Genomic DNA, 14,182 nt, shown 5'->3' with positions numbered 1-14,182 from the left:
TTTTTTCTTTTGGAATGTTACAGTTTCCTGTTAGAATGAGGGGTAGGGCCTGGAGTGCATAGAGAAAAGACCTGAGGTCCAATGTAAGCAGTGCTGCATTCTGGGGTGTCACTAAAGTGAGAGGAGACCGGGAGAGAGATAGTGTGATCTGGAGAGGAGCAGTAAAGAGCGAAAGTGACTATGAGACAGAGTGATTCTCTGGAGATGAGTACTCGGATAGGACGCCTAGCAGTACATCCCAGAGTTTATAACTGCAGGAGTTAACGGGCCTATATAGGACTGATTAAGCAAGCCGAGTACAGTGACCGAGGTGGGAGTTCCAGAGCTTTAACTTTAGAGAAGATAAGTATCAGCCATACTGGCATCACAGCTCCCATAAGGGGAAAGAAGACGAGGAATCGCAGTTTGAATAAAGGACTCTTGCTAAGCTGAACTGTATTGTCGAGTTGGGTTGTGGTGAAGTAGTGAGAGATAGTGAATACAGAGAATAAGTAAAAAGAGTAAAGAGGAAGGCATTGCAACTGTGTAGAAAATGCTCCAAATTGTGAAGGGAACACTTGTAAGTTTGTGCACCTGCTATCTCCCTTATATATTCTCTACCAAGTTCTCATTCCGTAAAAAGTTTATTATTTAATGGTGGTCTCCCTCATTGAACTTTGAAACATGTTGTCCTGGCAAACCAGCGTCATCGGTTACAAGCGGCCTCCACAGGTGTAGGTCCCTCACAGCACAAGTTCACACACCCAGCCAGGACCCCCACCTTCATGTAATGTTCTGGGGCGCAAGAGATAAGTACCTCGCCCATGGCTACCGATCCGCGCTATGTTACACAGAGCCTAGTGGAGGTCCTGCATGGTCAACTTTTACTCCATTCATGATGGGGCTCATCAGAGCACAGTTCCCTGATTCCACAGCCTCATTCTCTGGATCACTATGGTGCCCAATGATGAGACTCCCAATGATCAGTAAGTTATTCTCTATCCATACTATGCAAATTGCCTCTTCTGAGAAAAAGAGGAATTAACTCTATAGCGCCACCTGTTGGAAGTAGCGATCCTACAAGTCACTAGCCTACTCTCTATCCATACTACACTATTACCTTGGGACTAGCCCTTTTAGGAGGCAGAGTGCTACCTTCGATCATCCGATTGACAGTACCTTGAAACAAAAAATGGGATTGTATACTTTCAGTCATACAGAATTTCTAGGATTTGCTATCGTATAATAGATGACATTTGCTTTACAAAGTCCTGTTTTATTTAATATAGCTCTCCACTCCCATCAGAAATAATGTACACCCCTTAGTTTAATTAGTTTTATTTTTCGAGAAACTGGATGAAAACACAATGCAATCTATATGCGCAAAGCACCGTGGTCAGATAACAACCCAAGACCACCGTGCAGTGAAGCAGCTCTGCTACGCATGGTTCCTAGGGGCATGTAAGTCTCTTCTAATACTTCTGTTCTCCGCAAAGAGTTTAGGAGGGCGAATAAAACATGTTATGGTGTTGAAATATGAAAATCTTCTATGGCCCATTTTATTTGTGTAATGTCCTTTAAGTCAGTGACATTTTTGTATGTGATAAAATCAGAATTCCCTTAGGTAAACTTAATTTTCTATTTACCAAGTCAGTTATCTTGCGTTGGGTAGCCATCATCCAGCCTTGGGCGCTCTCGGGATCTCAGGTTCTTTGGTTTATATTGTAATGCATTTTCACAGTGAACCTTAGCTTTTAAGCATATCGAAGCATCTCACAGTCTCTCGAGACATCTGATGGATTTTCTACTCTTGTGTTAGTGGCTTCAAAGCTAAAAAACTCTTAAATCGGCACATGTGAGCCAAGCAACACACATTTCGAGTCAGTGATGCATCAACATTTTACTTTTTTTTTATTTACTGATGGAGCACAAACGTAATTCAGGACAAAGTGATGTTTCTATAATGTTTTCCATACCATCTCTTATTTTTGGAAAAATCGGATTAATATAAAAAAAAAAGGAGAGGAGAACTGGTCTGACCTGGCTCGAAACGTTGACTAATACTCAAACAACCTCAGTGACTCACATAAAGGGGTCCGGCTGCCTAATAATTGGAAATAACATACCTCTCAACAAGGAAAAGGGTTTTCGTAGTTCACCACTATAATGTCTCCACCACCACATATGACTCCAGCCCGTCGGCCAGGGCAGACAAACAGAAGTCCAATTAGACATCTCTGGTAAAACAATTTCTTACTTTATAGAATTCAATTAGAAGATCGTCATAACAGGACACTATCCAGATATTGAAACGTTTCGTCTAGAGGGATCATCCTTATTCTCATTTGCACATGGAAACACAAGAAGCAATGGAATGAAACTGAAAGGGAGAAGATACAAATTAGATATCAGAAAAAAAAATTTGACAGTGAGGGTGATCAATGAGTGGAACAGGCTGTCACGAGAGGTGGTGAGTTCTCCTTCAATGGAAGTCATCAAGCGGAGGCTGGAGAGACATCTGTCTGAGTTGGTTTAGTGAATCCTGCATTGAGCAGGGGGGTTGGACACATTGACCCCAGAGTGTGTTGCTATTTTGATTCTCAAGGTCATTACGAGTTCATAGACACCAAATATGTCTAGGTTACATTTTATCTAAGTGGTAAAAAAAAAAATTCCAAACTTTGCTAAAAAAAAAATAAAAATTGAGCAATTTTCCGATACCCGCAGCGTCTCTATTTTTCGTGATCTGGGGTCGGGTGAGGGCCTATTTCTTGCATGCCGAGCTGGCGTTTTTAATGATACCATTTTGGTGCAGATACTTTCTTTTGATCGCCACCAAAAAAACATAATTCTGGCGTTTCAAATTTTTTTCTCGCTAATCCGTTTAGCGATCAGGTTAATCCTTTTTTTATTGATAGATCGGGCGATTCTGAACTCGGCGATATCAAATAAGTGTAGGTTTGATTTTCTTTTTTTATTATTTTGAACGGGGCGAACGGGGGGTGATTTAAACTTTTATTTTTTTATTTTTTTTTAAAATAATTTTAAACATTTTTTTTACCTTTGCCATGCTTCAATGGTGTCCATGGGAGGCTAAAAGCTGGCACAACTCGATCGGCTCTGCTACATAGGAGCGATCCTCAGATCGCCCCTATGTAGTAGATTTACTGCATTGCTATGAGCGCTGACCACAGGGAGGCGCTCACAGCAATCCAGCATCAACAACCATAGAGGTCTCAAGGAGACATCTGGTTGTTATGCCGACACATCGCTGACCCCCGATCATGTGACAGGGGTCGGCGATGCGCTCATTTCCGGCCCGATGGCCGGAAGCGGTAGTTAAATGCAGCGTTTCACAGAGGCATTTAACTAGTTAATAGCGGCGGGTGAATCGCGATTCCACCCACCGCTATTGTGGGCACATGTCAGCTGTTCAAAACAGCTGACATGTGCCGGCTTTGATGCGGGCTCACCGCCGAAGCACGCATCAAAGCAGGGGATCTGACCTCCGCTGTACTAGTAAGGCGGAGGTCAGTAAGGGGTTAAAATTCCCATTGATTTTGCATTTACGTGTTGTAAAGATATGTAGGTAGATAATATGTAAGGTGTTCCCTGGCCAAGTGATACATAAGACAACTTAACACCAGTGATAATTGTACTATTAGATAAGTGCCTGTCTTCACCCTATCTGTACTTCCCCAGTGACTATAGCCTGATGTTATGCTGGATGAAGACACATTGAAAAGGAACAGAAGAGAATCTGTCAGCAGGTTTTTGACATGAAATCTAAAGACAGCAGGCAATAGGAGCTGAAGACACAGATTTCAGGGATGTGTCACTTATTAGGCTGTGTGCTGTTGTTTCCATACAATGATTTTATTTTATTTTCAGGAGATTATCACTACAGCTCTTGTGAGCCATTGCCCAACTCCGCCCCTCCTCTGATAAGCAGCTCACTGTCAACATACAATGTACACAGAAAGCTGTTGTGTGAATGATGGCAGCTTTTGTGCTCTGCTACATGCTACATCTAAAAACTGTGAATGTGTCACAACTACTGCAACTGGTTACAGTTTCCCTTCAAGGTGCCCTGAATACTAGGGGGATACACATCTTTCAGCAAATCTCTCTCAAAAATTACAATGCAGTGCATTACAGCTACTTAAATAGATAGATATGTAGATAGATACATAGGGGTCGATTAAACAAGACTGGCGTAGAGCGCGCTCGCGCTACACCAATCTGGATGGAGTAGAAGAGGCATTAAATGCATTAACATGCATAGAGAACTTAATGACTTCGGCCCCTCTTCTGAGTGGAATGTGCCACAGTACACCGCACCAGAAATGCTGCTCTTATTATGGACTGGAGGTGCATTTTTGGCTAAAAATACTGGTACTTTTCATGAATTGGATGGGAAAATAGATAGACAAATAGATAAAAAAGTAGAATAAAGAGGCAGCACTCCAGTGGCGTGGCAACGTTTCGGCTACAATGAGCCTTTTTTCAAGCAGTGTTAATGCTGCACTTACAGATATTTAAAGGGATTTTACAATCAAACATTCTTAACACATCAAGTGAAAAATATCTTATTAATTCATTTCTGTCTATCTATTACTGTATATCTACTCATCTATCTATCTATCTATCTATCTATCTATCTATCTATCTATCTATCTATCTATCTATCTAACTATCTATCTATCTGTGACAACACAGCATTTTATCTTAATTAACCATATGTCTTTTTTCAATAAGCCAGGAGGAATAGACTGTTATCTATATGCCGACTTTTGAATTTATGTGTTTCTTTCTGGTCGGTCAAGAAAACACAGACTTTTGTTAGTATAAGCCTGTAATATTAACTTGTAAGTTGACATTTGATGTAACATATTGTGCTGTTATCCTGGATGACGAGAGACACAGGATAATTAAACAGTGATGTTTGCTGATATGTTGATTACACATTATCCAGGTCAGCTAGCTTGTTGACTTGCAAAACAAAGGAGGAAAAACTTTGCAAATAGATTAAATAATGAAACAATGCAAATTGATCTCGTCACCATTCTTCCCCTTTACCTCTGGATGCTGGTTTGAAGGACAGTTGTTAACTATAAAAAGAGGATATATGTGCCTCTGTAACAGATGCCTCTGTAACAGATACCTCCATATACAGAAATACATCGAGACATCCAAAGAACCTGAGACTCTCTACAGGACAGCAGCCAAGACATCATGGCTCCATCACGAGGGACAAAGATTTGCCATTCTACATGATGCCAGCTTAGAGGACCATGGCACTGGCTGAAAGAATACAGATGCTCCATTGACCTTCACTGAACCATGGATACGCTTGGGGTAGTCGAGATTTGACCTGACCGGTCATCAGAACCTCAATGATATGTTTGAAAAAGGCAGGAATGGGACCCACCTGTCACCTGGTCAATAGAGAAAGCCAGGTTGTGACCCTTCGATCAACTGGCCTTGTACCTCAATGGACTGTCAGCTTCCTAACCTTGTCGTTACCTCCTCTCTCTGTGTGCCACAGGTGGGTTAGTCAACCCTGGGAGCTCTGAAGTAACAGTTGCCATTATCCCGGCGAGTCATCGAAAGGATGAGACTCTGTAAATTTGCACCATCTTGGGTATTTTGCTGGGGCTGTTCAACATGTTATTTGCCTGTTTTTGTGGTTTAATAAAGTATTGCCACACTGTTTTACCCTCACCCTGTGTTGTCTGAGTACTATTACGACCACGTTAAGAGGAGAGCGGTTGTTCGCTGGGATGTGCTCTGGTCCATGCGGTTTTGGATAGAGGACTAGACCACACGCTGACCCCTGTGTTTCCACACTATCTATCTACCTATCTATTCTCATATCTATATCTATCTGTCTATCAATCTATCTATTATCTATCTATCTATCTATCTATCTATCTATCTATCTATCCTCATATCTATATCTATCTGTCTATCAATCTATCTATTATCTATCTATCTACTGTATCTATCTATCTATCTATCTATCTACTTATCTATCCTCATATCTGACTATCTTTTGAATCATTCTTATAAGTATTATAGACTTTCTGTAAGAAGCTAACTAACCAATGTATATTTTTTTCTTTACTTTTGCCCTGGGCAAGCATGATTTCATCATAGTCCTGGTGTCTCAGGTGGGAAACAACCATTTAGACATCTTGAGGACCTTTTACCACTTGTCTGAATAGAAGTATCCATATGAATGCTGTGGACTTCTTCAGTATTTCCCGCAGGTCCAGTTGCTTTGATATTCCCTTACTGTATTCAGTATACATCATTGTTACGTTACAGTAAAGCCTTGATCAAAGCTGCTGTAATAACACACAGATTGCATTACGTGACCCCGTCATCACTGGAGACTATAGTCGGGTGCTTTTTGATATATATAAAGTCAAATCCAGCTCATTCTTTCTCTCTTTTCTCTTCCATAGCCAGAAAACCTGTTACTGGCTTCTAAGCTAAAAGGCGCAGCTGTTAAATTGGCTGATTTTGGACTCGCTATAGAGGTGGAAGGAGAACAGCAGGCATGGTTTGGTAAGTACTTTAATCCCGGCAACAATCTGATTCCTGACTAATAAATAATTTCTTATGTTTTTATCCTCTAAATACTACATGTATTGTAGACCTTCAAGGGAAGAAGTCAGCAGGATTGTGCACAGTAACCTACACACAGTGTCAGGTTGGTGCCATTATACTGATTGCAATCATACCTGGTGATGAAATCCGTCTTGTGGTTCTTGTTTAATCTTTATTTCTAGTTTTCAGTTAATGAGATACTCCCTTGCTTTGGGGCTTTGGTTGGTCCTATGGGGGGCTGTGGGAGGGACTTTATGTGGTGCTTTGCTTAGATATTCATCCTTGTGGCTTATGACAGATCCCTCAGTAACTTGTCCCCTATTTTACATACTGCATCGAATTATGGTTTGAAAAAAAAAATTTACATTCATCAGGCAGGCGCCAACACTGTAGCATGATAAGGTGGAGAATATGCCTGTTTTCATGTTATTAACACATACAGTTTTGTTGAAAAAAAAAATTAAATGGCGCCTGCACAGTAGCTTCTATTCCGTTTCTACTGTGCAGGCGCTGCTGGCACCATCTTGATGGAGCCTAAATTTTTCTTTCTCTCGAAAAATGGCACCGGCGTCTGCACAGTAGCTTGTATCAGAACATGACAGTTGCTATGGCGCAGACGCGGCCGCTGACTCCATTTTGAAAAACACATTTTTACGATATTTTTTACAGAGAAGCTAAATAAGTCAGTTACATGAAAACAGGCATATTATCCACAGTATCATGCTACAGCGCAGGCTGTATTATATTATTATATTATACTCAGTATGTAAAATAGGGGGCCGGTCAGTGAGGGATCAGTGACCTTTCATAAGCCATAGAGATGAATATCTATGCAGAGCAGCACATAAAGCCCTGCCCCCACCCACAGCCCCACCCACAGGCCGCCCCAGAGCACGAGAATCTCATTAACTGAAAGCTATAAATAAAGATAAACAAGAACCACAAGACAGATTTCGGATTTGTCAGCTCTGCAGCAGATAAAACAGTGATTTTATCAAAACTGCAGCAAGCAGCCCAGCACATCATAAATCTCTGGAATCAGGGTCTTTGTGAATACAACATGCTGTTTTCAGATCATAAAAAAATGAGACTTTATCAGACAATTAGGGAGCGTCCATCCGCTGCTGCCCACATGGCCGAAAGGCTACGACTTGTAGTGAACCAATGGCTGCAAGATTGGCTGCATTTGGTCAGAGTTGGAGCCACATGCCCAGCAGCAGCTAAGAGGTACAATAGATAAATACCTTGGATCCAAATTTTATGAAATTCTTTTACGATCACTTATAACTTTGACATGTAATGTATTTGGCATTCGGACAGGTCATGAAATCTAATTTTCCGAGGAATATTGAACATACTGGCCATGGAGCATTTATAAAATCATTTGAATCATTACAGTTTGTTGTGTCATTTATGGGACAAATTGAAATTATTATTTTGATAAAAAGGATACGACCGTGGCCGGCACCAGAAACGCAGCCGAACCTTCTCAGATCTCTGAGGAGTAATCACATAGCATGGAAGGGAAAGAATTTACAATGAGGAACCTAATTACAAATTTACACATTTCTGAATTTTTAAAATTAATTCTACTTTTCTTACATAAATGGGAAAAAAATAATTCATACTGACATCTGCATTTTTGCCTGTTTTATATCATAGTCAGTATTATCTCACTTTGGATTCTTAATGAAGTTGTCCGGGATTTGAAAAATTGGCCTCTTTATTGCAAAATTAATAACAAACCTGTCCACAGGTTGTGTATGGTAACTCAGCCTAGGATCATTCACTTAACGGGAATCTGTCTGTAGGTTTTTGTTATGTAATCTGAGAGCAGTATGATGTAGAGACAGAGACTCTGATTCCAGCGATGTATCACTTACCGTACTTCAGTTTTGATAGAATCCCTGTTTTGCCTGCTGTTTCAGTGGTCGGAATGCTGAGCTGTGTATAACCCCGCCCACTTCACCGATTGGCAACTTCCGGTGTACTTTGTTAGCAAACTTTTAATCAGTGATGGGGGCGGGGTTACAGAGATTAGCTTGGACTACCTGGAAGGTGACGCCTAGTCCTACAGTGATAATCTCCTGCTAATAAAACACTGATTATAGAGAATCTACAGCACACAGCCTAATAAGTGATATATCCCTGGATTCAGGCTCTCTGCCTCTACACTATGCTACCCTCAGATTAAATAGCATAAACCTGCTGACAGATTCCCTTTAATTGGAACCGACCTGTCAAAGCAATCCAAGGCCAAGTGTGACGCTGAAAGAAAACAGCCATGTTTTTCTACAACTGGGCACCTCTTTAGGGAAACTACTTCTGATCCCTCTTTTACCAACATATTAGTGCCGCAGAGGCACAACTTAACCTTGGGGACGATGACTGACAGGTTCTTGTGATCATAATGAAACCACAGATTTTAAGTTACATTGCCTTTTTGTCTTGTGTTATTTATTGCTGTTCTTGTACCAAATTATTTGCGGTTAATGAATTTTTCGCAAGCTCAAAAAAATTGCCTTTTGGTCTTTGACCCGTTTTGTGACTCTTTAGAACAAAAAGTCACGCCTTTCATTAAATGGAGCAAAAAACTTGCTGAAAAATTGATGTACATTTGGGGCAAATTTTGCAACTTTTCAAAAACTCACAATTAGAGAATCAACAGAAAACCCCAGAAAACTGAATATCCCGGTTACGATGGCGAACATAAAAAAAAAACAGGCCAACACATGTAAAATAGATTTTATAAAATACATTAGTAAAAAGAAGAATTAGGCCCCAAATGAAAAACAGGCGAAAAAAAGCAAAAACTAGAGAAAAATAAAGGCACAAATGGACTGATGACTCAGACCCGTAGTCTTATTTCTTATTTCCGGTACTGGCTGAAGAGAATTGTCCACAGGGTGGCGCCCTGCACTCTATTTATGGACAAAGAAGGACCTGTCAATCATAGTGAGCTGAGTGGGCAAAGCAGCCAAGCCGACTCCTCAAGCCCAAAAACTGGCCATGACCCAAGACCCAATATGGAAGCTATGTTTTCTTTAAAACATAGCAGATTGTTAGACCCTACTTAAGTCTACTCTAAGGTTAGATCTTGGTGACAGTTTTCTTTTCAGCTGCTCGGTCCCAATGCAATTTCAGGGCTAAAATTATCATTTGTAATTTATAGTACTAGCTTTTCCTGTGGATAAGAGACCCTGTAAAGAAGCACTCCCGAGAAAACTGCATTACTAAATCTGCGTAAAGGTATGTAGCCTAGAGTAGGTGCATTATCAAACTCAGCAATCGCTGTCTTCCCCAGTTTCCAGTGTTGTTCCGTTTTTTCTACTGAGTTACATGACGGCGGCTCTGACTCTCCAGATCACACTGCGCTCTACATGAGTCAAAAGTCACTTTTACAGTGTAAGCCTATGGAACCTAGAACCTTGTGTGAGCCGGCAAGTCAGAAGAGCCGTCACTATGACTCCGAAGAGAGCCGGAGCGGCGCTGGAAACTGGGAAAAACGGGTTTGTATATTAATGAATCTACACTACATATACATTTACACAAATTTAAAGGGAGTTCTTCTTTAAAGGCCCTTCAGGCTCCTAAGCTCTTTTAAACCTGATACACCCACTATAGTTATATCCTGGAGCCAATGAGACTGTCGGACTGGGGTGGCATGGGCCCACCAGTAACCAACGCCAGAGCCCCATTTTTTAGTTACATAGAAATGTGACATTTTCCTCAATCACAAATATATATAATAATGAACTGGGTAGTTTGTTAACTGAATAAGATGTTGGCTTTGTCTGTACATAGAGAATCCAGTGTATTGTGCCAAGTATTGCTCATATACGAGGGTGGTGACCCACTCCTGCACAGCGGCCCACCAGAGGACTCTCCTGTTCTCCTGTGGACCAGTCCAAGCCTGGGCACATCCACATTATTCATAGGTGTAACTTGGGTCTTGATCGGTGTAGATACAGAGGACAGGCTCAGTATGAGTAAGGCCATTTCAAAGACATACAGATTGGGAATTTAGATTGAGTCCTAATTGGACAATGATGACAATATCTGTCCCTGTTTGTACAAAGTACAAGAAACTACAGCAAAACTAAAGAAATAAACTTTGCCAACACACAAGACTATGAAAGCACACATCTAAAAAGTATCTACTGGTTATTCGCCAACCTTTCTGAAGCAAATAGCCTTGCAGAAATTTGTAAGGGAAGCAGTTCATTTTACGTTTTGGCTTCTCTTCATTTTGAGCCAAAGTATTAACATTGAGTGAGTGTGGCACCCCAGGAGTTCAGGTACCACAGTAGTGCTGCCTTCCTCTCGGGGAGGGTAGTGCTATGCCTGGAGACAAGTGGGATCCCTTTGGCAGGTTATCCCACACACAACTCATTTTGACTCCAGGCCAGGAAGGGGAGCTCAAAACCCGGTTTTAGGGGAGCTTCCCTGAGATATAGATCCTGGTCTGGAGGAGGAGTCAGTCTGTGATAGTCTGAGAGTGAACAGAGACAGAAAAGGAGCTGTGATTGCGATTGGGCCTCCTAGGAGCCATAGTGCAGAAACCGGGCACCGGGAGCCCGAGGCTGTGGGGAGCTGCAAGCCCCACAACAGAACCGGAGGGCATAGAGCTATATGTACACTGCCCGTACAACACCTGAGGTACAGCAGCAGTTAGAGCCTGGAGTCACCGTGCCTGAGACCCCAAGAGAACGGCTCAAGCTGCCTACCGTGCAGGTACTGTCCCAGGACAGGAAAGAAAGGAGTACCTTGCCAGCAAACTACAGGGAGCAATGGACCAGAAAACCAGCACATAGTGGAAGGCTCCCAACCTGACCTGCCAAGGGGATTTTCGCTTGTTTCTGGGCTGCCTGGACTCCTTCTGTATCTGTTGCCGGTACCCTGGACTGTGGCCTGCTATCACCAGTAAGCCAGGTAAAGACTGCAACCCTGTGTCTTCCGTTAATTACCGGCAACACATCATCCCTTCCATACACCTTGGGAGCCCTGGGGATCCCGCTTCACCAGTGGGAAGCGCCACCATCCAGCCACTATACCATCACCCCAGAGGACCCCTTTAAGCGGCGTCGGTCCCTACTGACCAAGAACCACAGGTGGCGTCATGAAAATAGACGTTCACTATTCCCTTACAAGACCTTTCCCCTTTAATTGAGTCCCAAAGCCACGGACCGGGTCGCAGCTACCGTGACATCCCCTTTATGTGCGACCGGACCCGGTACCGAGTATCCCCATTGCCCTGGCGGGCAACTCATGAGTCTTGTAGAAAGAGTGGTGGCTTTGTTTTATTCAGGCAATTGCTACCAGTTCAGTGCCAAAGTTTCCGCAACCTCTTACCAGATCTAATAAGCACAAGGAGGGATAGGACAGATGTCTCACACATAGAGAAAGAATATAGAATCCTTATTATAATATTTTTGGATTCTAATTCACTAATAGTGATGAGTGAACATGCTCGGGTGCAGGCGTGCTAGAAAAATATACACTCACCGGCCACTTTATTAGGTACACCTGTCCAACTTCTTGTTAACACTTAATTTCTAATCAGCCAATCACATGGCGGCAACTCAGTGCATTTAGGCATGTAGACATGGTCAAGACAATCTCCTGCAGTTCAAACCGAGCATCAGTATGGGGAAGAAAGGTGATTTGAGTGCCTTTGAACGTGGCATGGTTGTTGGTGCCAGAAGGGCTGGTCTGAGTATTTCAGAAACTGCTGATCTACTGGGATTTTCACGCACAACCATCTCTAGGGTTTACAGAGAATGGTCCGAAAAAGAAAAAAAATCCAGTGAGCAGCAGTTCTGTGGGCGGAAATGCCTTGTTGATGCCAGAGGTCAGAGGAGAATGGGCAGACTGGTTCGAGCTGATAGAAAGGCAACAGTGACTCAAATCGCCACCCGTTACAACCAAGGTAGGCCTAAGAGCATCTCTGAACGCACAGTGCGTCGAACTTTGAGGCAGATGGGCTACAGCAGCAGAAGACCACACCGGGTACCACTCCTTTCAGCTAAGAACAGGAAACTGAGGCTACAATTTGTACAAGCTCATCGAAATTGGACAGTAGAAGATTGGAAAAACGTTGCTTGGTCTGATGAGTCTCGATTTCTGCTGCGACATTCGGATGGTAGGGTCAGAATTTGGGTAAACAACATGAAAGCATGGATCCATCCTGCCTTGTATGGAGCATCTTTGGAATGTGCAGCCGACAAATCTGCGGCAACTGTGTGATGCCATCATGTCAATATGGACCAAAATCTCTGAGGAATGCTTCCAGCACCTTGTTGAATCTATGCCACGAAGAATTGAGGCAGTTCTGAAGGCAAAAGGGGGTCCAACCCGTTACTAGTATGGTGTACCTAATAAAGTGGCCGGTGAGTGTATTCCAGTCCTTGCTGCGTGTCCCCCGGCTGTTCAGCAGTCGCTACACATGCATGGATTTCCTAACAAACAGGCTGTGTCGCGGCTGTCAAACAGCCAGGGACTGGAACATATTTTTCGAGCACATTGGCACGCGAGCATGCTCAGATATCACCTTATCCCAGCACTCTTGCTCACCACTACTAATTAGCAGAATCAAGCAAAGGACAATGTCATGATGAATGTCCCTGGTATTTGTTTCCTTTATGTTTTATTTTTCTGAATCTTAGAACTCACTTGGTAAATAAAACATAAAAAAGCAGGTGATGACAGCCGATGTACATATTGCAATTTTTCTAAGTAATTATCTATTTTTAAGTGGAAAATGATTACTCAAGCACTTTAAGTACAATTATCAATTCTTCGAGCAGTATGACCATACATTACCATTTCTGTCACCAGTAAGATGCATTTCCTTCGGTGGGGATGATATATATGGGGTGATATCTATACCAAGTTGGGTTCCTACAGTACCATCAGGCTGTGGCTCAATATATTAAATTAATTCTATCTTTTTATCCCAGGATTTGCTGGAACGCCAGGCTACCTCTCTCCGGAAGTGTTACGGAAAGACCCTTACGGAAAGGCTGTCGATCTCTGGGCTTGTGGTAATGTTCTTTTTCCCTCACAAGTGATCCATCAATACTCTTCCCCCCATGTTTCTATGTGTCTAGTTCTAATGTGGATGATATTCTATACAGGATTTTCTGTTTTTCCCCTCTCTTCCTATGGTGTACAGTCGTATAGTAAATGTATATAACCATCACATGCAGTATCTTCTTACAAATGTCATTTAATATGGTGTTCATACACTGGCCAAATAAATAGTGCATTCATACAGATGCCTAAATAGCACTGCCAAGTACAACCAGGACATATTTGAGATGGACGGCAATGAACTGGAAGCTGTAAAGGACCTCAACCTACTCTGATCAATGAGCACTCAGCGACTACACCGGAAGTCAATGGAAGAATAGCTATGGGTTACTCAACAATGAAGTCACTGGAGAAGGTCTTGAATTCAAGGAACATTTCACTGGCTCATTCATAGTTTGTGTTTTTTTCTGTGGTAACATATGGATATGAAACCTGGACTTATCAACAAAACAAGAGAAGAATCAACGCTTTCAAAATGTGGTGCTGAAGAAGGATG

At 42.2% G+C, this 14,182-nt stretch overlaps 1 protein-coding gene across 2 annotated transcripts in view; it reads left to right on the top strand.

The window, feature by feature from the left end:
- The window catches only part of CAMK2A (calcium/calmodulin dependent protein kinase II alpha), a 251,630-nt gene that overhangs the window by 170,968 nt on the left and 66,480 nt on the right, over window positions 1–14,182 (top strand). For both annotated transcript variants that reach the window (XM_077266328.1, XM_077266329.1), the window contains exons 7-8: window positions 6,450–6,552; window positions 13,554–13,637. In XM_077266328.1, coding sequence (XP_077122443.1) covers window positions 6,450–6,552; window positions 13,554–13,637 — 187 coding nt within the window. The remainder of the gene's footprint in view (window positions 1–6,449; window positions 6,553–13,553; window positions 13,638–14,182) is intronic.

Source organism: Ranitomeya variabilis, chromosome 5, assembly GCF_051348905.1.
Source record: "Ranitomeya variabilis isolate aRanVar5 chromosome 5, aRanVar5.hap1, whole genome shotgun sequence".
In the NCBI taxonomy this organism is placed as follows: Eukaryota; Metazoa; Chordata; class Amphibia; order Anura; family Dendrobatidae; genus Ranitomeya; species Ranitomeya variabilis.
Note: the sequence above shows the minus strand (reverse complement) of the source record. Positions and strands in the feature narration are given on the sequence as shown.